We start from the raw sequence: 26,071 nt of genomic DNA on the forward strand, positions 1-26,071 counted from the left end.
TATCACCCCCCTCCCGTCTCATCCCCTTTTCCCTTCCTTTCTTGTAGGGCAAGATAAATTTCTATGCCCCATTGCCTGTGTATCTTATTTTTTAGTTGCATACAAAAAGTTTTTTTGTTTTTGAACATCTGATTTTAAAACTTTGAGTTCCAAATTCTCTCCCCTCTTCCCTTCCCACCCACCCTCCCTAAGAAGCTGAGCAATTCAACCTAGGCCACACATGTATTATTATGTATAACCCTTCCACAATACTCATGTTGTGAAAGGCTAACTACATTTTGCTCCTTCCCAACCCATCCTGCTTTATTGAATTTTCTCCCTTGACCCTGTCCCCTTTCCAAAGTGTTTGTTTTGATTACCTCCACCCCCATCTGCCCTCCCCTCCATCATCCCCCCCCCCTTTATTTTTTTATTTATCTTCCTCCCTCTTCTTTCCTGTGGGGTAAGATACCCAACTGAGTATGTATGGTATTCCCCCTCAGGCCAAATCTGATGAGAGCAGGGTTCACTCATTCCCCCCTCACCTGCCCTCTCCCCTCCTCCCATAGAACTGCTTCCTCTTGCCACCTTTATGCGAGATAATCCACCCCATTCTATCTCTCCCTATCTCCCTCTCTCAGTATGTTGCTCTCTCATCCCTTAATTTCATTTTATTTTTTTTTAGATATCTTCCCTTCATCTTCAACTCACCCTGTGTCTGCTCTCTCTCTTTTACATATATATATATATATAAACACATATATATATACACATACATACATATACACATAGATATATACATACATACACATTCACTTATATATATATACATAAACATATATATATATATATTTATATGCATATTCCCTTCAACTACCCTAATACTGAGGTCTCATGAATCATACACATCATCTTTCCATGTAGGAATGTAAACAAAACAGTTCAACTTTAGTAAGTCCCTTGCAATTTCCATTTCTTGATTACCTTTTCATGCTTCTCTTGATTCTTGTGTTTGAAAGTCAAATTTTCTATTCAGTTCTGGTCTTTTCACTGAGAAAGCTTGAAAGTCCTCAATTTTATTGAAAATCCATATTTTGCCTTGGAACATGATACTCAGTTTTGCTGGGTAGGTGATTCTAGGTTTTAATCCTAGCTCCATTGACCTCCGGAATATCGCATTCCAAGCCCTTCGATCTCTTAATGTAGAAGCTGCCAGATCTTGGGTTATTCTGATCGGGTTTCCACAATACTCAAATTGTTTCTTTCTGGCTGCTTGCAGTATTTTCTCCTTGATCTGGGAGCTCTGGAATTTGGCAACAATATTCCTAGGAGATTTCTTTTTGGGATCTATTTGAGGAGGCGATCGATGGATTCTTTCAATTTCTATTTTGCCCTGTGGCTCTGGAATATCAGGGCAGTTCTCCTTGATAATTTCTTGAAAGATGGTATCTAGGCTCTTTTTTTGATCATGGCTTTCAGGTAGTCCAATAATTTTTAAATTATCTCTCCCGGATCTATTTTCCAGGTCAGTGGTTTTTCCAAGGAGATAGTTCACATTGTCTTCCATTTTTTCATTCCTTTGGTTCTGTTTTATAATATCCTGATTACTCATAAAGTCACTAGCTTCCACTTGCTCCAGTCTAATTTTTAAAGTAGTATTTTCTTCAGTGATCTTTTGGATCTCCTTTTCCATTTGGCTAATTCTGCCTTTCAAGGCATTCTTCTCCTCATTGGCTTTTTGGAGCTCTTTTGCCATTTGAGTTAGTCTGTTTTTTAAGGTGTTGTTTTCTTCAGTGTATTTTTCAGTATTTTTTTGGGTCTCCTTTAGCAAGTCATTGACTTGTTTTTCATGGTTTTCTTGCATCCTTCTCATTTCTCTTCCCAATTTTTCCTCTACTTCTCTAATTTGCTTTTCCAAATCCTTTTTGAGTTCTTCTATGGCCTGGGACCAGTTCATGTTTTTCTTGGAGGCTTTTGTTGTAGGCTCTATGACTTTGTTGTCTTCTTTAGGCTGTATGTTTTGGTCTTCTTTGTCACCAAAGAAAGAATCCAAAGTCTGAGACTGAATCTGGGCACGTTTTCGCTGCCTGGCCATATTCCCAACCAACTAACTTGACCCTTGAGTTTTTCAGTGGGGTATGACTGCTTGTAGACTAACGAGTTCTATGTTCTATGTTTGGGGGGGAGGTGCCAGCTCTGTCAGAGCCACACTCCTCCTTCCCCAAGGACCCCCAGTCCAGACTGGGCTTAGATCTTCAGCAGGCTGTTGCACTCCTGCTCTGATCCGCCACTTAATTCCTCCCACCAGGTGGGCCTGGAGCCAGCCGGAAGTAACAACAGCTGTAGCTGCCCCACCTCCGTTGCCCCCGGGGCTGGAAGCCGACCCGTGAACTCCTTCCACTCCAGCAGCTTTTCCTACTAACCTTCTCCGCAGTCTTTGGTGTTTGTGGGTCGAGGGGTCTGGTAACTGCCGCAGCTCACATATTCAGGGTGCTAGGGCCCCCTCCGCCCAGCTTCTGTTCTGGATGGTTCACGCCGCTTAGGCTGGGCTCTGCTCCACTCCGTTCCCAGCTCCCAGCTCTGTGTGGAATAGACCTCACCCAGAGACCATCCAGGCTGTCCTGGGCTGGAGCCCTGCTTCCCTCTGCTGTTCTGTGGGTTCTGCCGTTCTAGAATTGGTTCAGAGCCATTTTTTATAGGTTTTTGGAGGGACTCGGGTACGGAGCTCACTCTAGTCCGTGCTTACCAGCCGCCATCTTGGCTCCGCCTCCCATTCAATACCAATATTTTTAATCACAGGAGTGGAACATCTGTGGGTGATGATGAGGTCTAGGTTGCGGTTATCTCCGTGTATGGCATAGGAGAAGAATAAGGAACTGAGAGGTTAAGGTGTTTGAGGGAGTATCGACCTTTATGTTGACATCCTCTAGTATAATGGTAGGAATTGAGAGGAGAGGAAGACAGTGAGTCAGGTACTGAACTTCTTGAGAATGGAGACTGCTCCTCGAGTGATATATGGCAGCTTTCAAAGGACAAAATCCAACCTATCAACAACCAAGTATATGAAAAAATGTTCCAAATAACCAACAATTAAGGAAATGTAAATTAAAGCAACTCTAAGGTTCCACTTCACACTCAACAGAACAGAAAAGTTGACAAAAACAGAAAATGACAAATGTTCGAGGGACTGTGGGAAAACAGGCACATTATTGAACTTTTGGGGAGCTATGCATTAATCCAGGCATTCTGGAAAGCAGTTGGGAACTAAGCACCCAAAAAATAACTAAACTGTGTAGACCCTTTGATCCAGTGATACCAATACTAGGTATATACCCCATAGAAAGAGGAAAAGGACTCAAATATACAAAAGTATTTATAGAAGTTTTTTTTTTTAAATAGAAAACCATAGAAAACTAAGGGGGTAACCATCTATTGGAGAATGGTGGAACAAACTGTGGGATGTGAATTGTAATGGAATAATACTAGTGTGTCATAAGAAATGCCAAAAGGAAGTGTTTCAGAGAAACCTGGAAAGATTTGTATGAATTAATGCAGAATGAAGGGAGCAGAACTAGGAAAACAATTTATACAGCAATAGAAAGCCACAAGAACTCTGATCAACACAACATGGACCAATCCCAAAGGACAAAGATGAAACATGCAATCTGCTTCTTGATAGAGAGGTGACAGACTCATGATTCAAAATGAAACATTGGTCTATATGGGAATTTGTTATATTTAATTATGCGTGTTTGTCACAAGGGCTTTTCTCTCTCTTTTTTTTTATGTGGAGGGGATCAGAGAGAGAAAATAAACCACTGTTCATTTTAAAAAGTAAAATAAAATTACATTTAAGAAGGAGGACGTTGGAGGACCTTTGATAAAAGCCACCATAAACTGAACTGAGAGAGAAATTTTATTAACAGTTAACACTGACATAGTGATATAATGGTTATTTTTTAAAAATTTATTTTAAACTTAAAAGACAAAATGAGAAAAGAAAAAAACATTGCCATGTGCTCAGAAGATTCAATATAAAACAATACATTTCCATTTCAAGAAAACCAATATAATAAATACTACACATTGTCTTCAAAGGTGCCCAGCTTTTCTTTGCTTTCTTAAAGGTTTTCTTTTATTTTCTGCTGTGCACTTTTCACTTTATTTTTTTCTCCTCCCCCACCTGTCCCCCCCCACCGAAGGCTATAATTAAGCTGGAAGACAGATATATATATATATGTGTGTGTGTGTGTATATATATGTGTGTGTGTGTGTGTGTATGTATCTACATATACACACGTTTATACACACATATACGTATACACACATCTATAAACATACATGTATATATGCACACATATATACTCATGCACACACACACGCACATATGTGTATATATATATATGTATGTGTGTGTGTGTGTGTGTGTGTGTGTGTATGACTCTACTATGCTTATTTCTACTTGTCCTCTGTTTCTCTGAGGGTGGAGAGCATCTTCCTTCATAGGTCCAAGTCTTTCCATGTTTTTCTAAATCAACCAGCTCATCATTCCCTACACCACACTAATATTCCAACCCAACCACATCCTATCTGGGAGACAGCCTGTCTATGAAAGTTTTCTCCCAATTTTCTGCATTCCTTCTATTCTTGGCTGCATAGGTTTTATTTATACAAGAAAATTTTAATTTAAAATAATCAAAATTATCCATATTATACTTCAACAATGCTCTCACCTTATAATCTAGTTTAAGGTCTGACACCACTGAATCTGCTTCCCTTACATCTTTTCCCATTGGTTTCTCTGAAGTTCCTGACTTTTTGTTCTTCCAAATGAATTTTGTTATTTTTTTCTCACTCAGTGAGATTTTTTTTTAGTAATTTAATTTGGATGGCATTAAATAAATAGATTAGTTAGGTAAAATTGTCATTTTTTTATTATATTGGCTTTATTTCCCATGAAAAAATAAATATTACTTCAATTATTTAGATCTAACTTTGTATAAAAAAAGTGTTTTATGTATGTTCATATAGATCCTGTGTCTGTTCTGGCAAGCATACTCTCAGGTATTTTATACTGTCTAGTTATTTTAAATGATCTAAAACAATATTGAATAATATTGCTGACACATAGTGTAGCTTCCCAAATTTTCTCTTTTGATTACAGGTATTTTAGCTTTTACTTTGTCTGAGATTATGATTACTACTCCTGCTTTCTACATAATAAATTTCACTCCTGACCTTTATTTTATGTTTGTATGTATCTCTCATTTTATAGTATTTCCTCAAAGCAACATATTGTTGAATTCAAAATTTTAAATCTGCTATCAGTTTCCATTTTATGGGTAAACTCATCCCATTCACATTCTATGCTATAGTGATATAAGATATGTAAAGTCCTTTACATATATTATTTCATTTGATATTCACAACAACTCTATGAAGTAGGTGCTATTATCTCCATTTTACAGATGAGGAGAATGAGGCAGACAGGGGTAAAGGGACTTGTCAAGGGTCAAACAGCCAGTAAGTATCTGTGCTAGGATTTGAATTCAGGTCTTGTTAGTTCCAAGTCTATCACTCTATCTACTGCACCACATAGTTGCCCCAAACCTAACAGGGTGAACTTCAAAGGGGGAGAGATAGCTGAGTGATGGAATCCAAGGGAAAAACAAGAAGGAATATTCTAATGCTCTCTTCAGGAGCAGTGTGATGAATGAGGAAAGGCGTGAAAGAAAGCACTATTGAGGATGGCCAGGGATGTGGTATCATTTTGTGGAAGACAGATCTCTATGAGTAAGCGAAGTAGAAGGAGCATAAGAAGAAAAAATACAAAATGGAGGAAAATCTGTTAGTTTAGGAATAGAAATTACAGAGAAAAAATTTCAGGCGCAGGCAGAGAGGAAATAGGATATGGAGTTGAAGAGGATAAAGATAAAAGAAAGGAAGTAGGGGTTAAGGATGGGGATGATTAAGCATCACATGGATTGGGAGGGTAACAAATGATGGTATTTTGCTAGCCTTTGGGAGTAGGAGGGGACTAGAAATAACTCTTTTGAAGATGGCAGAATTATTAGAGAACACTACTTTTATTTTATGGTAATTGAGTCTTCTTCCTCCCCTTTCATACACTGATGTCCCATTTTTAATATGTCCTAAGCATTTCTGAATCCACTGCCCATTCCCTTAAAACAGATGACAATGGTTAAGCAAGATTTATAAAAAATTATGACTGAAAGCTTAATTGACACTGCTTTCCTGTAGTCACTCCCTTCTCCAATGAGAGGGGGATGTAAGAATATTATTTTTATCAAGACAACGCTAAAGGCATGTATTCTATTTTAAATAATGTTTTATTTTTCCAATTACTTCCATATAGTAAGTATTTAATAAATATTTGCTGAATAAAGATAAATAAATGAATGGTGGGATAACTTGATTGGCTCAGGATGGTAGCAACAAGAAACAGATATTGTGGAAAGAAGGTTGGATTTAGAATCAGAAGACCTCAGTTCCAATTTTGTTTCTATTACTTACTACCTGTGTGGTCTTAGACAGGTCACTTTACTCTCTAGGCCTGAGGTCCCCCTTCTACCTATAAATCTATGAACTTGTGACCTTAATAGAGGTCACCTTCCATCAGTGAGCTAGCACTCAGAAGCTTTCTGTAATTTTTAAGAATACTCAGATCTTTTTATTTTGAGACCTTCTCACATGTCACCATTAAAAATATCATTCAGAGACTAAGACAGAGGCTGCTTACTTAGGTAATAGGATGAAAATAAGCAAATGGAAAACTCACCATGAGCTCTATCCCACAATGTAATTACTCCATCATCACAAGCCAGCAATAGGTAAGATGTGCAGGGGCTGATGGCTGAGTTGGTAATTGGTGCTGCAACTGGCCACACTCCATCAGGCTTCTGATCAGGGTCTAATGGAAGAGATGCTCCATTTACTTCAAATCTCCCTTACCAACATTTTTCAGTCCTTGTATGTTAAATTTTAAATATTCAACATTCCAGAACTCGTTCTGAATCTAGGCAACTCAAACACATGGTCCCTAACTAGGAGTATTAACTAGAAGTAATGAAAAAGTAGATACCAAGTGATACGGGCAGTAGGGATCTGATGAGAATAAAGTTATCAAAAGTTTGGGCATCTTGGGGCGGCTAGGTGGCGCAGTGAGTGGAGCACCAGCCCTGGAGTCAGGATGACCTGAGTTCAAATCTGGCCTCAGACACTTGACACACTTACTAGCTGTGTGACCTTGGGCAAGTCACTTGACCTCAATTGCCCTGCCTTCTCCCCTCAAAAAAAAAAACAACAACAAAAAAAAACCCATAAAAAAAGTTTGGGCATCTTTCACAGCTCATTTGCTCTGATAATCTCTCAAGAATCATCCTGCTTTTTGTTGGTCATTTCCAAGGAGACTTGGTCCAGTACCCACACCTCTTGTGCCTTCCAAATAGATGGAAGGAATGGAAGAGCTTCTTTAGAAGAATCTCCATTGACTAGTGCAAGAGATGTCACAAGAAGAAAAGGATTCTGTGAACCAACCTTGTTGAGTGGTCTTAGCTTCAAGAAGCATCTCATCCTGCCATCCACCTGGAAACCAGGGCCTAGTTGGCATTTTGCCATCTGTCCTGCCACTGACCCACTTAGGTCCAGAGAACAAATCGTACTCACTTCCTAGGGGGTTAATCTACTCAGCTTTGGAATTCTGCCTGAGAGCTGAGCTGTCCTGATTGGTCAATGAGTGAAAATCCACCTAACTACACTATCCCAGATGAGGCTTTACATCCTATCCAATCATCTACCAGGAAACCAGGGCCTTCTTTAGGCATTTTGCTATTTACCTTGATATACAAATGTAATGCCCCACCTAACTCCCTGTCTCTGAAAATAAAAAAATTAAAAAAATTAAATCAACCCACTTTTCCTGAAAAGGGTGACAATCAGCTGCCCTATGGCTCTACTCATAATCCCTGTGACTCCCCAGATCAACATTCTCTTCTCTGACCACCATTCCCCATGTGTTGTTGTTGTTTGTCCTATATTTTCAAAGGAGACCACTGACATCATGGGTGATATCTTTACTTGCATATCAATTTGATTTACATGAGGCAGAGTTGTACAAAGTTGTGAGCCTCAGTCTCTCTTCCAGTCATCGAAGTGGCAAGAAAAACATCAAGATGACTGGTGATGGCCCGGGATGCAGTGGATGGCTTTGGCATCTTTGATGTCTAACCAAGCTCTAAGTGCTCCACCTTGCCTGCTTCAGCCACCTTTGTGGCTGTTGGAACAAACTGTTCTCATCTATCCATTCTGCTAGGTGAATTCTTCATATGCTTTGGGTAGACATTCCCCCAAAATCACCAGTGGGTTGCAGCTTCTTGGAGCCACCAGTGAGAGTTGGGTGATAGGTGGACACCAAAGGTGGAGGAGCAGCCCTGAAAAAGGCTCAGCAAGCCCTCACACCAAGGTGCTAGTCCTCCTTGAATACCCCGCATACCCATGTGTAATATTTTCTTATCAGAATGTAACTTTCTCAAGGGCAACTGATTGTCTCACTGGCTTCTGTATTCCCTGCTCACTATATATAGTAGCCCTTTAATAGATGATTTTTAATTCATGATGATTCAGGGACCAAGCCATTCCATATTTCTAGAACATGCTCTACCCAGCTCTACCCATAGGTGGCCCCACATAGGAACAGTTCCTAAAACCCTTCTAGGAAATACTGGAAGTTAAACTTCTAATGAGCCACTGAAATTCAAGGAGAAATTAATTTAGATTTAAGGAAGTTTCCTCTCGGCAGCAAATTATCATACCGATTCTCTCTTTCTCTTTCTCTTTCTCTTTCTCCTTCTCTTTCTCTTTGTCTCTTGGAGGTAGGACAAGTGAATAGAGGAAGAAATTATGATTTCCAGGCCAGTGTATACCCAGAGCACAGGCCACATCTGAGAAATGAAGATGAGAAAAGGTATTAGACAAAGATGTAAAGCTGGCTCTCATTTACCTGCATGGCAGATAAGTTGGTACCTTTATTTAAAATCAGTAGTAGCTCATTCTAACAAATACTACCTATCCTGCTTATAAAGATGAGCCAGGTGGTATCTTGGGTACACAAGTGTGAACTCTCGCTGGTGGAGTATGTTGACCTTGGTGTTTACTTTGTTAGTCATTACTGTACTTTATATTGCTCTCGCGCCTTCCCACTATGTAATTCCCAAGGGATATATATATATATATATATATATATATATATATATATATATGTATGTATATATGTATGTATGTATATATATGATTAATTTTTCTCAAAATATTTTCATTTGAATGTTTTTTATGAATTTTTTATTTTTAGTTTACAACACTCAGTTCCACAAGTTTTTGGGTTCCAAATTTTCTCTCCCTCCCCCAAGACAGCATGTAATCCAATGTAGGTTCTAAATGTTGTGTCAGTAGGCAAAATGGCCTTTGTTTTCTTTGAGTGACTCAGTTTATCTCATTGAGCCTTGCTGGGTGCTGGGCCCCTGTTAGGGCTAACTCTGGGGAGGGCCTAGTTTACATGTCTGGGACAGCAGAGGCTTTTAGACCACATGGGTTTAGGTCTGCCTCTTTGTGACGATTCATGGGGCTGGCTAAGGGGAGGTGTTAACTCCAGAGCCATGCTCTATTGGGTGTTAACCTGGTTTACGTGGATGTGAACCTCCCAGGGTCCCAGGGGGAGGGGCCAACTCAAGAACCAATTGGCTCTGGTCATTCAGGCGCTTGATGATGTCAAAAACTCTATAAGAGGGGAGAAGACAGCTTGAAGATCCCTTTTCGGTTGGAGCAGCAGCAGTGGTGAGCGTGACTCTGGGCCAGCCCTTGATCCGAGCTCTCGGGCTGAACCTAGATGTTGGTAACTATGAATTGTATTGGGTCTGTCTGTTGATATTTGTAATTTGTTTGTATTTTGTTCTGAAGTTCAGGGTGCTGGTTTTTTCCCCCGAACTAAATGAATGTTCTGAAGTTCAGGGTGCTGGTCTTTTTCCCCTGAACTAACTGAATGCTGTCTGTATGCTCCCCTGAACTAGGGTGCTGGCTTTTTCCCCTGAACTAACTGAATGCTGTCTGTATGCTGGATTAAAGTAAGCTTGTCAACCCCTTCACCATGCTTTCCTTGGTTAAGCAGATAAAAAGAACCTGTGCTTTCCCGGCATGCCAGCAGCTTTCTGGGTGCCGGCTGTGGGTGGATCTTACACCCTCACAGAAGCTGCTAGCCGGATTGTTAAAACACATATACCTTCACATTGAACTTAATTACGTAATAGTACAGTTGTAAAGAAGAATTATAACCAATGGAATAAATCATGAGAAAGGAGAAACAAAACCAAAAAAGCATTTGAATGTTTTCAATTTGGCCCTTATCTCTGGAATTTACATCCCTTTCTAGGTTTGGAAAACATAGCGCATGGTAATGTACTACTATGACAGCATATCTCTCTGTGAGACCTAATGCTGAATCTCAAGCTCTGAAGCCTCATTCCTTTTTCTTCTTGCACCAAAGAGACAATGAGAGATGCTTGCTTTCTTTTATGGAGGCACTGAGGCAAGATTTTGGAAAAAGGCACAGTCTTGTTGTTAAGATGGACAAAGGGTTAACTTGAGAAGGGAACCTCCAAAACAGTTGGTAGTTCATTAGTGATACAAGTACATGATGGGGTCAAGAATAAATAAATAAATAAAAGAACAAATGAGAAAGACCAAGTAGAACAGGTTAAGTCAGTATTGTACCATGCCCTGCCCAGGCTACATATATTCATCTTTTTATGGGTGGGAAACATGAAATATTCTATCAAAAAGCAGGTACACAGATATGTACATAATTGTTACGCTAACCAACCAGTAGAGTGTTTTAGAATTATGGATAAATTACATGTAACTCTATTTATCTAATCAGCAGCTGTAGAATAATTATGTTAATTCTGTGGTTTTGGTCCCAAAAAGTGGAGTGTCTATCACAAGGTATTCATTCCTGAATAGGGAGCTCATTCTTGAACAGTAGAAGGTAAAGACGATCACTTCCACCTTTTACGGAATACAATAAACAAAGGTGAACTTAGTCAATAAACCTTTACGATTTATAAGCTGTGCTTCTCAATGAAATCCTTATGTAGCACTGATCAGCAACAGCAGGAACTGATGGGGATCAACCTGAAAAGGAAAACTTGGAACATCTTGAGCATCTGAAACCAATGTTGGTAGAGCTTGAGCTTTATACAAATAAAGTCAGATTTAAATAATTGGAGAAATATTTATCTGGTACTGGCTAAGAAACAGAATGGTGGATCAGTGGAATACAGTAGGTATACAATACACAGTAGTAAATAATAATAGTAATCTTATGTTCGATAAACACAAAGCTCTAAGCTTTTGGAATAAGAACTCACTATTTGGTGAAAATTGCTGGGAAAACTGGAAGGCAATCTGGCAGAAACTAGGTATAAACCAATAACTTACACTATTTACTAAAATAAGGTCAAAATGGATACATGACCTAGACATAAAGATAGAAATCATAAGTAAATTAGAGAAGCATGGAACATATTACCTATTAGATTTATGGATAAGAGAATTTACCAATAAATAAGAGATAGCATTATGGGATGAAAAAATGGATAATTCTGATTACATTAAATTAAAAAAGATCTGTACAAATAAAACCAATATAGCCAAGATTAGAAGGAAAGCAGAAAATTGGGAAAAAATTTTATAACCAGTTTCTTATATAAAGGCCTCATATCTCAAAATATATAGAGAACTGAGTCAAATTTAAAAGAATATGAGTCATTCCCCAATTGATAGATGGTCAAAGGATATGAAAAGGCAGTTTTTAGAAGAAGAAATTAAAGCTATATGTAGTCATTTAAAATGCTCTAAATCATTTTTTATTAGAGAAATGCAAATTAAAACAACTTTGAGATACTGTTCCACACTTATAAGATTGGCTAAAATGATAGAAGGGGAAAATGACAATGCTGGAAGGGATGTGGAAAAATTGGGACACTAATACACTGTTGGTAGAATTGTGAACGGATTTAACCATTTTAGAGAACAACTTGATATTATACCCAAAGAGTTACAAAACTGTTTGTTTCCCAAGGTGATGGGGGGGGGGCGGGGTGGGGAGAAAGGAAAAGAACCTATGTGTTTTAAAATGTTGATAGCAGCTTCCTTTGTGGTGGCAAAGAAATGGAAATTGAGGGGATATCCATCAATTGGGGAAATGACTGAATAAGTTGTGGCATATTATTGTGACAGAACACTACTGTGCAGTAAGAAATGACCAGCAGATTGGTTTTAGAAAACAAGGAGGGACCAGAGTGAAATGAGCAGAACCCAGAGAACATCGTATACAGTAACAGCAACACTGTTTGGAGAGTAACTGTGAATGACTAAGCTAGTCTGAGTAATATGATCATTCATATCAACTACAAAGGACTTATGATGAAAAATGCTACCTACATCAAAACATAAACAAAAATAAATGAATGAATGAATATTCTTATTTTTAAAAAAGGAAAGCTTGGAAGATCTCAAGTATCTGAAACCAATGTTGGCAGAGTTTGAGTAGCGGATGGCATTTAATGGCAGAAGCTGTGAGAGGACCTGACATTTGACGCTCAACACTCTAATACAAGTTCATACAGCCTTGAGAACACAAGATGATTGCTACATAGCCTCTAAACCACCAGAGAGAACATCGAAAGCAAGGTTCTTCTCAGAGTCACTATCCCCTCATACCTCTTCTTTCACCAAAAATGAGCCCTCAAGGAAAATTCTTTATCAAGTATTTAATCATTTTCTAAAGTAGAATCCACACTTTTAGAATATGCATCACAATCTAGCTTTAGAAGCTGCTGACTGAAGTCAACTTGTGTTTTTTTTGTTTGTTATTTAGTGGGGAAGGCTGGACAATTGGGGTTAAGTAACTTGCCCAAGGTCACACAGCTAGTAAAGGTATCAAGTATCTGAGGCTGGATTTGAACTCAGGTCCTCCTCACTCCAGGGCTGGTGCTCTACCTCCTCTCCTTTTCAAGATAGGAAAGCACTTGCAATATTCAGCCAAGATGGTAGGGCTACAAATGTAAAATCTCTTTTCAGTGACTTGCTTTAGTGATTCCTCAAAGTAGTAACTTCTACAAAATAATCACCCACTTTACCTGAGGGAACCTTGGTTTCAGTTGGCCACATAAGTGTATGTCCAGGGAAGAGAAAATGGAACTTTGCAACACTAGGAGAGAAACAGATAATCAGCAATGAGCTATGGAAGACTGCCTGGCAAGGACAGGACCTTCTTGTTTAGGCATAGGGGTGGATGATGAATGGGAGAGACTTCAAGGCTCTATCAAGGGACTTGAGGGTTAAGCAAATTATATGGTGTACCATGGGGATGACAGGGAAATTTATGAGCTGTCAGTCACCCATATTGAAGGCCAGAAATGATGCCAAAAGGTATTCCCTTTTGCAGAGAAGGTCTCTACACCCTTAGAAAGAATGCCTACATTACAGAAGGAATTGATTTTGAAACATCTTTTTCTCCTTTGGATTAATCCAAACTCATTCTTGTTCCAATTCAGGAGACACTTGCAATCTTAATTATGGCTCAGCTCTGTGGGTTGACATCCTGAATATATCAGGGAAAAAAATTCAAATTCAAGGTGTTTATTATAGTAGCATGGAAGGATTTCATTTCAAATATGAAAATTAAAGTGATCTTGTGATCTAGTTGTTTGAGTAGTAGGAGAGTTTTCTGTCAAAGATATGCCAAATGACCTTAGCCAAGATATTGGCCTAAATTTCTTTAACTATAACATGAAATTTCTTTTGTTTATTTGTTTTGGTATGGACCAGTGACTTCATTTCAACATGAATTTAGTGGTGTTTAATTGCTAGATGGCATTGGAAAGTACTTTGAGATCTTTACTTGATGAGACGATGGTTAATGAATAAGGCCTCAGGGGAGAACTCTGGCCCCCTCCTTAGCCTAAATCATTGGTCCCATCCTAGTTGTAGTTACAGAAACACAGAAAGTCAGTCAATAAACTTTTAAGTACTTAATATGGCCCTTTCCCAGCCAGTCTGGAAGAAGAGGAACCATTCCTAGGCCAATGCCACTACAAATAGCACAGGAACTTTGATCTGATCCATTTCCACTCTGGGCCAGGCCAACTGTCCTTAGACAACTTGGTGGTCCCTAGGGGTCACTATATTAATGCCAGATTTGCTTAGCCCACTGTAGGTCAGAACTCCCAAGCCCAAGAGATCCATTAACCATAGTCACCCTCCTCCAAGCAGGGTGGCATACCCCCACATCCTGTAAAAATTCCTTCTACCAATGCTGGTCAGCACCTTCCTGATATCTTATCATCTTTACAAATTCTATCATATCTACACCCCCTTTTCTCCTGTGACAGTAACACCAACCTGGTGCAGGCTCTCACCATCACATGCATAGATGACTGCACTGCCTCAAGTCTCTTCCCACTGCAGGTCACCCTCTACTCAACTATCAAAATGATGTCCCTCAAGTGCAGGTCTAACCAGTTCTAACCCTTCTCCCTTCCCCAAATCCCATTCGACAAATGTCAGTGGCTCCCTATTACCTCCAGGATAAAATATAAAATTCTCTATTTGGCTTTTAAAGCCCTTCACAACCTGGCCTCTTCATACCTTTCCAGTCTCATTACAATTTACTCATCTCCACATATTCTACAATCTAGTGACACTGGCCTCCTTGCTGTTCCTCATACTAGACATTCCATCTCCTGACTCCAGGCATTTTCATTGGCTACTCCCCATGCCTGAAACTCTCTCTCTTCTCTTCCCTCTTCTCTTCTCTACCCCAAGATTCTCTGGCTTCCTTCAAGTCTCAACTAAAGTCTTACCTTCTGCAAGAAGCCTTTCCTGATTTTCCTTAATGCTAATGCCTTCCCTCTGTCGAATACTTCCATTTTACCCTAGCTTTTTTGTACATAGATTTTTGCCATGTTGTGTCTCCCATTAGACTTCGAGCTCCTTGAGAGCAGGGACTATCTTTTACCTTTTTTTTCTATCTCCAGCACTTAGTTAGAAATAGTTACTTGAATCCCTTGTTGACTGTGGTTTTAATACTCTCCATCTGCAGTGGTAACAGTTGCCCTTCTGGTGTCCCTCCTTGACAGTGGCCCAGGGCAGAGAACAGGTGGTCTGGCAGGGCTCCTCTAAGCCACTCTTCACATTGTTCCTAGAATCGTTTTCCTAAAGCACGGGTCTAACCATATCACTCTCAAGACCTAAAGCAAAGACCTTCAGTGGTTCCCCATTATCTGTCAGACGCATATATGCACCTTAGCTTTATATTCAAGGCAAAATTTGGCTCTCATCTGTTTTTCTAACATTATTCCATGATAGCCCCACTAATACTCTTTACACTCCAGCCAAGGTAGATTCCATATCTAGTCCCAATTTTGTCCTGCTTTCAAAGCCCATCTCAGTGCCATCTCCTAAATGATGCATTCCCCAACTTCCCCAGTTAGAAGATCCCCCTCTTTGAACCTCTCAAGCCACTGCATTTGACCTCTCCAATGCATTTAATCCTTTACTAATACATACATGTTCTGTCCACCTACTGTAGTGTAAACTCCTTGAGGGAAGGATTTATACTGTCTTTTATCTTTGACTCCATGATACCCTAGTCAGTATTTTGTACAGACTGAGTGTTTAACAAATGATGGTTGAAATGAATGACATCCTGGATTAATTCCTGCCTGAATTTCTAAGCCATGGAAGAACATTAGCGATCTTATTTATACAAAGTTTCTAGAGATTATTAAAACCCCTTTTTATTTTTCTTCTCCATCTCACCTTGGATTTTCCTCTGGGCATTCCACATGCAGATACTTTTTAAATAAAATTTCAAAGATTGCTGCCTGCTGCTCCAACTGGCTATCTTTTATCATGTGGTTTTGCCCAGAGCCCAAACCACACACATCTTCTAACTTCTGGAAGACTTCCAGTGGGCTTTTAAATGGAGTACCTGTGTTGAAGAAGAAAAAGCTATTTGTACCATCCAACTTAATCTAGCAGTTTGAGGACTAGATTACCTACATCTACAAATGTAGTCTTTTTTCTTTTACTCTCCCCTCTCCTACACTTTTCCTTTTCCTTCTTCCTGGCTTTTCAATATCTCTTCCAACACTTCTAGTTTCTCTTGAAACTGCCTTTTACTTAGTCTTAAAAACTCAGATACACTAAGCCATCTGCCTATGTCTCCAATACTCTGTATTCCCCTCTTCTTTGGGATGCAAACACCAATTGCTCTTCTATGTTTCTGTATCCCCACTATCTTTATTTACTCTGATCCACAGCTGAACTCTCTCATAAAGTAGCTAGAATAGATCCTTATAATGCCTGAACAGAAACAGTAGTAGTTTACTGCTGCTGACAGGACAGAAGGCAAATATTAGTAAAACCCCACATTCCTTCTTTCTTTATATTAATCTTTCTTTCTTTTCCTCCCTCTCTTCTTACTCTCATAATCTTTGCATCTGCAATACCAAAAATTAAGAGCCTATTCATTTTCTTCTTGGCCCTATGCCTACTGTCTGACTAGGCTGTCCTATGGTGGTACAGAAGGAAGAAACAAATAATTAGAAGTTGAATGTTATTTACCTGTAACTGGTTTGGGTGGTTTAAGCTTCATTATTTGAATGGGACCACTTAATTTAACATCTGTTTTCATAGGATAATTTTCCTGTAAGAGAGAATTATAGAGCTTCACAGCAGAAGGCAGAGATCTTAAGAACTATAAGGCACTGGGACACGTGACCCATGCCCACAAGCCTGATATAGAAAAGACCCTAAAGGGAAGCTTACATTTTGGAAACCCACCTGGGACACAACAAAGACTTGAGGGTTGAACCTATTATATCTTTTTGAAGAAAATACTATATCTTTTTGTTACTCAGGGCTCAAGCTCATTTTCATAAGAGTCTTCTCACTGATGCCTATGTGACGGATGGAGTAGGCAAGAGTTTGGGAGAGGACAGATCTGAGTTCTTCTATCTTTAGACTTTAAAAAAGCATACATGTAATCCCAGGCTTTCTTCAGGGAGAGGTTCTGAGAGTGAGAAAGACTTCAGGAAGAAAGCAACAGGTAGAGAAACTGGTACCAGCTCAACCATAAGAGAAGAAGAGTCCTCAATCTCACCCAAAGGGAAAATCCCTAATTTTTCTAGTGTGGTAAGTTGGGAATGGAGACATGATTGAGGTACTGGCTCCTTTATATGTTGGCTTCTTCCCAGTCTTTCTCTCCCTCTAGGGTCCTTTACCTGCAGAGAGCCTAGAACTCAATGGAGAGCTTAGAACAAATAAAAAATTTGATAGTAAATGTAAATCTTCAAGTAAATCTCTAAAATATAACCCAAATTTTGGAAATTTTCCTTAAAGCTTTCTCTTTTATTACCGCTTCTGAAAGATCTGGTGATTCAACGGATTTCTGCAAGAAACAACAAACAAAAACAAAACAGAAATGTGTTCAACTTTTACATGCTATCATTTTGCCCCTTCTCATTTCCCAGTATGGTGCATGTAGTCTTAGATACTTTGGTGACCAATAATCATTCAACATTTACTGAATACTACCATGTGCATAGCAAGGTGCTGGGGTTTGTAAGAATATGCAGAGTTACAAGACAGGTGGCTTCTGGGAGATTATTGCAATCTAGCTGAGAAGACATGAAATAACAAAATAATAATAAAAGGTAGTATGTGATTAAATACCACAGGAGTAGTTGTTGTTCAGCTGTCTCAGACATGCCTGACTCTCTGCGACCCTATCTGAGGTTGTCTTGTCAAAGATACTGCAGTGATTTGCCATTTCCCTCTCCAGATCATTTTATAGACTGAGGAACTGAGGTAAACAGGGTTAAGTGACTTGCTCAGGGTCACACAGCTAGTAAGTGTCTTGAGGCTGTAACTGAACTCAGTTCTTCTTGATTCTGGGCCCAGCACTCTATCCACTGTGCCATCTTGCTGCCCATAGGAGTAATACAAACAGAAAAATGTTGTAGTCATTCATAAGAGGAAGAAATCATTATGGAGTGGAGTGGTTGGGGAAGTCATGGAGTGGTCATAAAGGAAATGAGAAGCCTTGAAGGATGGATATAATTTTGAAAAGAAAAAAAGAGGAGAGACAGGCATCACAGGGATGTTGGGGAGGGGGAGGGAAGAAGGGAGTTAGCATGAGTAAAGATTAAAAGGTAAGGATGAGCATGGTGTTCAAGAGACAGGGATCAGATTTTGGATGATCCTTTATTCTAAACTAAGCAGTTTGGGCTTTATCCCATAGGTACTGTGAAGCCACTGAAGAGCTATTTTAGGAAGTTTAATCTGATGGTATTAGACAAAATGAATTGGAAGCAGGAGACATGAGAGATAAGCAGACTACTAAGAAAGTAACTTAATATGAAGTGAACAGTTATCTTTGTAATCAATAAATATTTCCATGGGGTTGTAGATTTTTTAAGGCTGTTTATGGTATTTGTCTGCAATAAGGACTCCCATTATTCAGCTAGTAGTACCTCAGCACAGGGACTGAATTACTTATAGTGAACAAACCTCTATTTCAAAGTTGTAATCCTAAATAGGAAATCACTGAGCACCTGTTAGGTGCAAATCATTATTCTAGGATGTGGGAGAAATATAAAGAGGCATAAAATATGATGACTATGCTAAGAATCTTATGATCAAGCTGGAGAGACGTGAACCATGGACATAAAAAGATAACTGACAAGACGGGCAGTATATGCTAAATTCCAAATGAGAGAATATATATATATATATATATATATATATATATATATATATATATATATATATGTGTGTGTGTGTGTGTGTGTGTGTGTGTCTGTGTGTGTATAAGGTCAGAAGAAAGAGAAAGAGGGATTTCAGTCACAGAATCACAATAGAGAGGTAGTGGAGTTTACTAAGATGGGGAGGTCAGACCTATGCTTAAGGAAAATCACTTTGGCAGCTATGTAGCTGGTTTGGAGTAGGAAGACACTTGAGGCAGGAAGACAATTAGGGAGCTATTGCAAGAGTCTAGTCAAGTGGTGATGAAGGTCTGACCTAAGATGGTAGCTTTTTTAGTAGTGAGAGGATGCTCGTTTGAAATATGTTTTGGAGGTGGAAACAAGATTTGGAGACTGATCAGATATACAGGGTGCAGTATACAGAGTGAGAAGCCATTTTAGTTTCAGACTTAGGAAGATTGGGAGAGTGGTGGTGCCTTCAACAGAAATGGGAACATTCAGAAGAGGGGGTGCCTTTGGGGGTAAAAATTAACAAGTTCTGCTTTGGATAGAGTGTGAGATGTTAAGAGAGATAGAGTTTGAAATGCCAATAGGCAATTTGTGATGTGCAATGGAGCTCAGGATAGAGCTATATATGTAAATCTGACAGTCATCTGCATAGAAACGATAATTAAACCCAGGAGGGTTCAGAAAGGGAAGAGATATAAGAAATCAAAAATTAGTTGATGCATAATTCAGCAGGGGAAAAGACTGAAAAGGGCCTAAGAGCAAGAGTGAGAGAAAAGTAACCATAAGCTTAAGGGCAACCTCGGGAGGACACCAGATACATTGGCAAGGGAGGTGGGTGCAGAGAGAGGAGTTTTAACCAGAATCCACAGAGGAATGAGAACCTAGAATCAAAACAGAAAGATATCTTGTAGTAAAAGGGGCACTAGATAATGAATCAAATAATCTGGGTTCGTTGAACCCCAACTATGCTAGTGTGACCTTGGGCAAGTTACCTAACCTCTGGGCCTCAGTTCCTTTGCCTATAAAATGTGGGGGCTGGACTAGATGGCCTCTATGGGGCATTTCAGCTCTAAAACTATAATCTCATTAATGATATTCTAACAATGAGACTGTATATTTACTTTAAATGTGTATTTTCCCCCCTGCAATTTTACTCTACTATAATAAAATCTTATGCTGCATTTGAACCATTTGTGTGTTAGCTCACAGTAGATTTTAATGAAAGAAAGGCCAAGATCTAGATATCTTGAAAAGAACTCCCTCCCTTTTTACCTATGGTTGGTGAAGCTAATAGGAGAAACACAGGCCCAGGACGAAGCGTTTTCCTCTGTCTTGTCACAGAAAGCAAACACACATACACACATATACATGTGTACGTATATGTATTATGTTATGTTTACGTATGTGTGTGTGTGTGTGTGTTATGTATTATCTCTGTAGAGATTGTGCATCATGCCTCCTTGCATACCCCCATAGCAATTAGCACAGTGGGAGATCAAGATAGGGAGCAGACCTGTGATATCACTGGTGTAGAGAACTCTCCTTACCAAAGCAGGCTGGCATGTTCTCTGCAATTTACGGCTTTAGAGCAGCCTAGAACATTGAATGGTTGTGATTTGCTCAGGGTCCTGTAGCCAGTGTATGTCAGAGGAGGGATATGAGCTTGGGTCTTCTGGGATTTGAGACTGGTTCTTCATTACATCACACTGCCTTTATGATCAATAAATAGCTAATGATAAGAATTAAATTTTTGAAAAATGTTCTTATGTTAGACTTTTAAAAATCCTACCTAACAACAAAAAAGTTAAGTTATATCTTGAGGATTTCCCAACTGAAAGCACTGTGACTTGAATGTCAAATTCCAGCTAGAGAAACAGTTAGGAGAGCCAGACTGGAAAAGTAGCCAGTTGGGTATGGACCTATGTTTCTAATCTTTTTCTTGCATTCTGGTATTCAGCCTAGAATGTGGTGAGGACTTGGGGTGCAGATATAAACCTAGGGAGAAACATACGGATTGAAAATGAAATGTTTTCTTACTAGATGCAAATGGCTAATTTTCTTCTTTGACAGAAAAGATGAATGGGGTTGCTCCACCTCCTTAAGCCAGAAGTCCTTGGGCAATCGATACACGTCTAGCCAAACATCCCCAGTTCCTGCATTGGGAAACCAGTTATTGAGCAAGTTCAAACAGGCAAAATGTCTTTTGTAAAACAGTCTGCCTTCCCAGAACTTCTGGCAGGGGAATATTTATATCCTGGTAAGGTGGATTAGGATGATGCAATCACTGTTGCAAGCTGTGACCCCTGAAGGGATTTTTCTACTGAGAGGAACAACACTTTAATAAGACCCTTTAGAATCAGATACTCAACTATACAACTCTTCAATTGTTACCACCAAACTATTGAGGTTACAGGCTAGAAAGATTAAGGACAGTCATATGAGGAAATGCAGTCTTGTGAGAAATCAGATCTCTCATACTTGAGCAGTGAAAATTTTGTTCAACCCATCTTGGTGTTGGGGCCTTGTCTCATTGTTTTATGTGTTCCAAACAAAACCTTTGTTTTCTATCTTTAATACTTAACTAAAAAAGAAAGATGTCTGGAAAGGGAGATAACTTACACATGGGGGAGGGGAAATAACCATGGGATCCCTGATGAGTTGTGCTCCTCTAAGCCCACTGGATGAAATTGAGGGATGTAAGAAGCAAGTAATAGAGACCATGAGGTGTAGAGATACAAAGTAAATGTAAAGAAATTTGCCCCTTTACAAGGTATAAAGAAGCCCCTTCTTAATATGACAGAAGTATAGGGCCGCTTGACCCTGGTTGGCAGACCAGACTCAATAAACTCCAGTAGCTCCCCATTACCTCTAGGCTCCAATATATAATCCTCTGACACTTAGGGCTCGTCACAAACTGGCCCCTTCCTATCCACTGAATCCTCTTTCACATTCCCCCCTCTATACACTCTACTGTAGCCATACTGGTTATCTTCACACCCTCTATCTCTACGGGCTGTCCACCACACCTGCCTCTGCTTCTTTAAAATTCTAAGTGCCACATTCTATGTGAAGCCTTCCCTGATCTCTCCAGTTGCTAGTGCCCTCCTAACTTGTGTTCATTTTGTATATGCTTGTGCATCTTTGTCTATAAATCTACACAAACACACACACACACACATGTTGAATGTACACCTGCTAGGTGGCATGATGGAGAGAGTGCAAGACCCGGAATCAGGAAGACCTGAGTTAAAATTTGGATTCAGAGACTTACTAAATGTGTGATCTTGGGCAACTCATTTAACCTCAGCCTGCCTTAGTTCCCCTATATGTAAAATAGGGATGATAGTACCTATTTTCCAAGTTGTGAGGATTAAATGAGATAATTTTGTAAAGCACTTTGCAAACCTTAAATTGCTATGTAAACACTAGCTACAGTGGTGGTGGTATGATGATGACTATAAGCTTCTTGAGGGCAGGGACTGCTTCACTTTTGTCACTCTATCTCCAGTGCTTAGCACAGTATCAGGAACATAGCAGACATTTAACAAATGCTTATTGACTGGTTGACTAATATCAGAGAAGATAACTGACTATGGAAATTTGCTGGACTGGGAGGATTTTGAAAACACAGAGTCTCTATATCTAATACCTGCTAATGTGGAAACAGAAATTTCACATTCCTCACAGGAAGCTATATCAGAGCTGGACTGCTGCTCCTATGTGGCATGGGATCTCATTTGAATGTTCCCTAAAGGAAAAAAATATATATATCTGAAAGAGATGGCAGCTCTGAACACTTTAATAATGGTTCTTAGTCTGTCTTGCCTTGGAGAAGTATGGCCATAAAATTCCCTTCAGAAGAAACTTGCAAATTCAAACATGTAGTCTGCTTGCTAATATCTTCCTGGAAAAAAAGAAAAAAGAGAAATATCACTACAGATTAGGCTCAGCTCAATAAGAGAGAAAAATATATTTCGCTTTATTTTCTGGTTGACATTAGAGAAACAAATCTCTCAGATTTGTCATTCATATTAAAGACATTTTCCAAAAAGCATTTGCTGAAAGAAGCAATGAGGAATACCAATCTAGACATTACATAAAAATACTTAAAGATCTTTCACTTCAATTAGGGAATAGGACAAGAGCATATACAATTTTTATGTTCAAAATCTTTTGGATTTTCCAAATTCTAATCGTTTAGGAAGATTTCGTGTCATCTGATATCTTGGAAGGCTAGCAGACATATACAGACCAAAGCCGTCACTTTATTGAATAGAAGCAGGTTCTAGTTGACACTAAAAATGAGGTAGCTTTGCTAATCAATAGCACATAGATTGAGTATAGTTCTAGTGAGTTTCTCTGCAACTTTACTCAACATTAAGCATCAAAATTTTACAAGACAAATTTCTATTAAAATCACATATCATTAAAATAAAGTAGTGTTACATATGAGAAAATCCAGATAGTAATGTGATGTCGGTGGAGTTGTGAACTGATCCAACTATGGTGGAGAGCAATTTGGAACTATGCCCAAAGTGCTATAAAACTGTGTAATTTGATCCAGCAATACCAATACTAGGTCTGTATCCCAAAGAGATTTTAAGGAAAAGGGGAAAGGACCTTTCTTAACAAAAATATTTATAGCAGCTCTTTTTGTGGTGACCAAGAATTGGAAATTGAGGGGATGCCCATCAATTGGGGAGTGGCTGAACAATTTGTGGTACATGATGGTAATGGAATATTACTGTGCTATAAGAAATGATGAACAGGCTAATTTCAGAAAAACCTGGAAAGATATAGAAATTGACGCAAATTGAAGTAAGCAGAACGTAGCAACAGCAATACTGTACGATGGTCAACTGTGAATGACTTAGCTATTCTCAGCACTACAACGATCCAAGAATTTCAAAGGACTCATAATGAAAAATGCTCTCTACCTCCAGAGAAAGAACTGATGGAATCTGAATGTAGATTGAAGCATACTATTTTTCACTTTCTAAATTTTTTTCATAGATTTTTTTTTCTTTGGGTCTGTGTCTTCTTTCACAACATGACTAATATGGTAATATGTTTTGCATAATTGAACGTGTATAATCTATATTAAATTGCTTATTGTCTCAGGGAAGGGGGAGGTTAGGGAGGGAGACAGAAAATTTGGAAGTCAAAATTTTTAAAAATTGTCTTTACAGGGGCAGCTAGGTGGCGCAGTGAGTAGAGCATTGGCCCTGGAGTCAGGAGGACCTGAGTTCAAATCCAGCCTCAGACACTTGACACATGTACTAGCTGTGTGACCTTGGGCAAGTCACTTAACCCCAACTGCCCTGCCAAAAAACCAAAAAAAAAAACCCAAAAAATTGTCTTTACATGTAACTGGGGAAAAATAAAATATTATTAAAAAATAAGGTAGAATTGCCACTCAATAGGATATAGATTGAGTGTTGTAGTACTATGAGTTCTCTGCAAGTCTGCTCATTAGGCATCAAAGTTCTTATAAGACAAATTTATATTTTAAAAAAATTACCTATTTTGTTTGGCCCTAAGGCCAGTTTGGAGCAAGACTATTTTGGTTTGCTTTTGTTTTGAACAGCTGGGTTAGTAAAAAGATTCTCCTCTCATTATCTACCAGAGTATAGTATGTACTCTTTGATAGGTGTAGAAAACATTGTTAATGGGGGATGGAGTCTTTAACAGGGTAGCAGGAAAAGGTGGCTCTCTTTGGTCACACAAACACATTTTTCCTCCTAGCCCAACACATCCCTCCAATGTTCCAATGTAGTCTATATGAATAAAAAAAAAATGTTCCAATGTAGTCTTTATATGAGTAAAAAAAAAATGGAAGACTCACCACTTCATTGATGGCTTTGATTAGGAAAAGAAATTCTTTGCAAAAATAAAAGAGACGAACAACACCTGAAATAGAAAACAAGTCATTGTAAAAGGCAAGGCAGTCTGGTTTCAAGAAGTCTGGCTTCCCAATTAGGTGCTTGAATTCCTGCCCCAATTTGTGTTAAATAATCTCAACTGCACCCTTCCTGCACACTGATTTTTTCTCTTTCCTGATAACCTTCTGTTGCATACTCCAAAGCTTCTGTTGCTCCAACCTTCCAAGCCTCCAACCTTCTCTCCTTGAGCCACTACAACACATTGCTTCCTCCCTTTCAGCAGAGGACATGACTGTATTTCCCTTGCAAAAAGTGAGCTCTGTGAGGGCAAAAGATGTCTCAATTTTGTCTTTGTATTACCAGTGCCTAAGACAATGGCTGGCACATAGCAAGTCCTTAATAAAAGCTTGTTGAATTTGATTAAACTGAAATTTAATTTGAATTATAGGACAATCCCATGCATTAGCCCAGCTCCCCAACTGTACTCCCCAAACCTACCACACTCACTTCAGCTTCAACTACTCCCCCCACCCTAAAATGTTGATATCATTCTTCTCATTTGAAATTTCCCCCCAGGTTCTCTCCACCTATCTGAAACTTTTCATCTTTTAGGTCCCAGCTGAAGTTTCATATCCTCCATGAAATCTTCCTCAACTGCTGTAATCCATACTTATCTTCCTTTTTTAAACTCCTTTAAAAATTATCAACTATTATCACTCATTTTGCCATTTAATCACATACTGCCTCGTAGTTGTTAAACTTTTAAAAGTGTGTATATTTTTGCCTCCTCAATAAGACTGTAATCATTTTGAGAATAGGGATCATATAATAAATTTCATATATTCTCCATAGAACTTCATTGCAGTGTATTTATTAGAAGCATATACTTGAAAATATGTATATAATTTATACATATTTATAAGGTATATACACTGAATTACAATAATTCTTCTATTACCATTATTTGCATAGCCTAAAAGAGGCTTTAACATATGATTGCATGTCATCATTTCTCATCCTGTAGACCTGGGTCCCTGTTTGTAATCTAGTCTCCATCCCCACAATATAAGGATTACAAAGGTATCTGGCACACTACCAGTGACAGCCCAGTAAGAACTATAGATCCCTAGTGTGTTGACTACATTATGTTCAGACTTCAAATCAAGAAGCGGAATTAAATAAATGAAATAAAAATAAAAAATAGCAACATTTATTTCTGAAGCTCTAATGTGAAGGTTTTATCAATACAGAATAGGTTCAGATAGGTCCTGACACACCAAAAGGCCTCAAATATAGGCCCAGTGATGGTTGTGCATCTGTCATACAGACATACAGAACCAGCCTCACTAAATTCAGAGA

At 38.9% G+C, this 26,071-nt stretch overlaps 1 protein-coding gene across 1 annotated transcript in view; it reads right to left on the bottom strand.

The window, feature by feature from the left end:
• WDR93 (WD repeat domain 93) overlaps positions 1-26,071 on the bottom strand; it is a 46,897-nt gene that overhangs the window by 17,994 nt on the left and 2,832 nt on the right. The window contains exons 3-11 of the mRNA XM_036736566.1: positions 24,676-24,740; positions 22,656-22,734; positions 20,868-20,983; positions 17,474-17,506; positions 16,681-16,762; positions 15,874-16,045; positions 13,191-13,261; positions 8,811-8,939; positions 6,779-6,910 (exon numbers count right to left, since the gene is read on the bottom strand). Of these exons, the coding sequence (XP_036592461.1) occupies positions 6,779-6,910; positions 8,811-8,939; positions 13,191-13,261; positions 15,874-16,045; positions 16,681-16,762; positions 17,474-17,506; positions 20,868-20,983; positions 22,656-22,734; positions 24,676-24,740 (879 nt within the window). The remainder of the gene's footprint in view (positions 1-6,778; positions 6,911-8,810; positions 8,940-13,190; positions 13,262-15,873; positions 16,046-16,680; positions 16,763-17,473; positions 17,507-20,867; positions 20,984-22,655; positions 22,735-24,675; positions 24,741-26,071) is intronic.

Source organism: Trichosurus vulpecula, chromosome 8, assembly GCF_011100635.1.
Source record: "Trichosurus vulpecula isolate mTriVul1 chromosome 8, mTriVul1.pri, whole genome shotgun sequence".
Taxonomy (NCBI): domain Eukaryota; kingdom Metazoa; phylum Chordata; class Mammalia; order Diprotodontia; family Phalangeridae; genus Trichosurus; species Trichosurus vulpecula.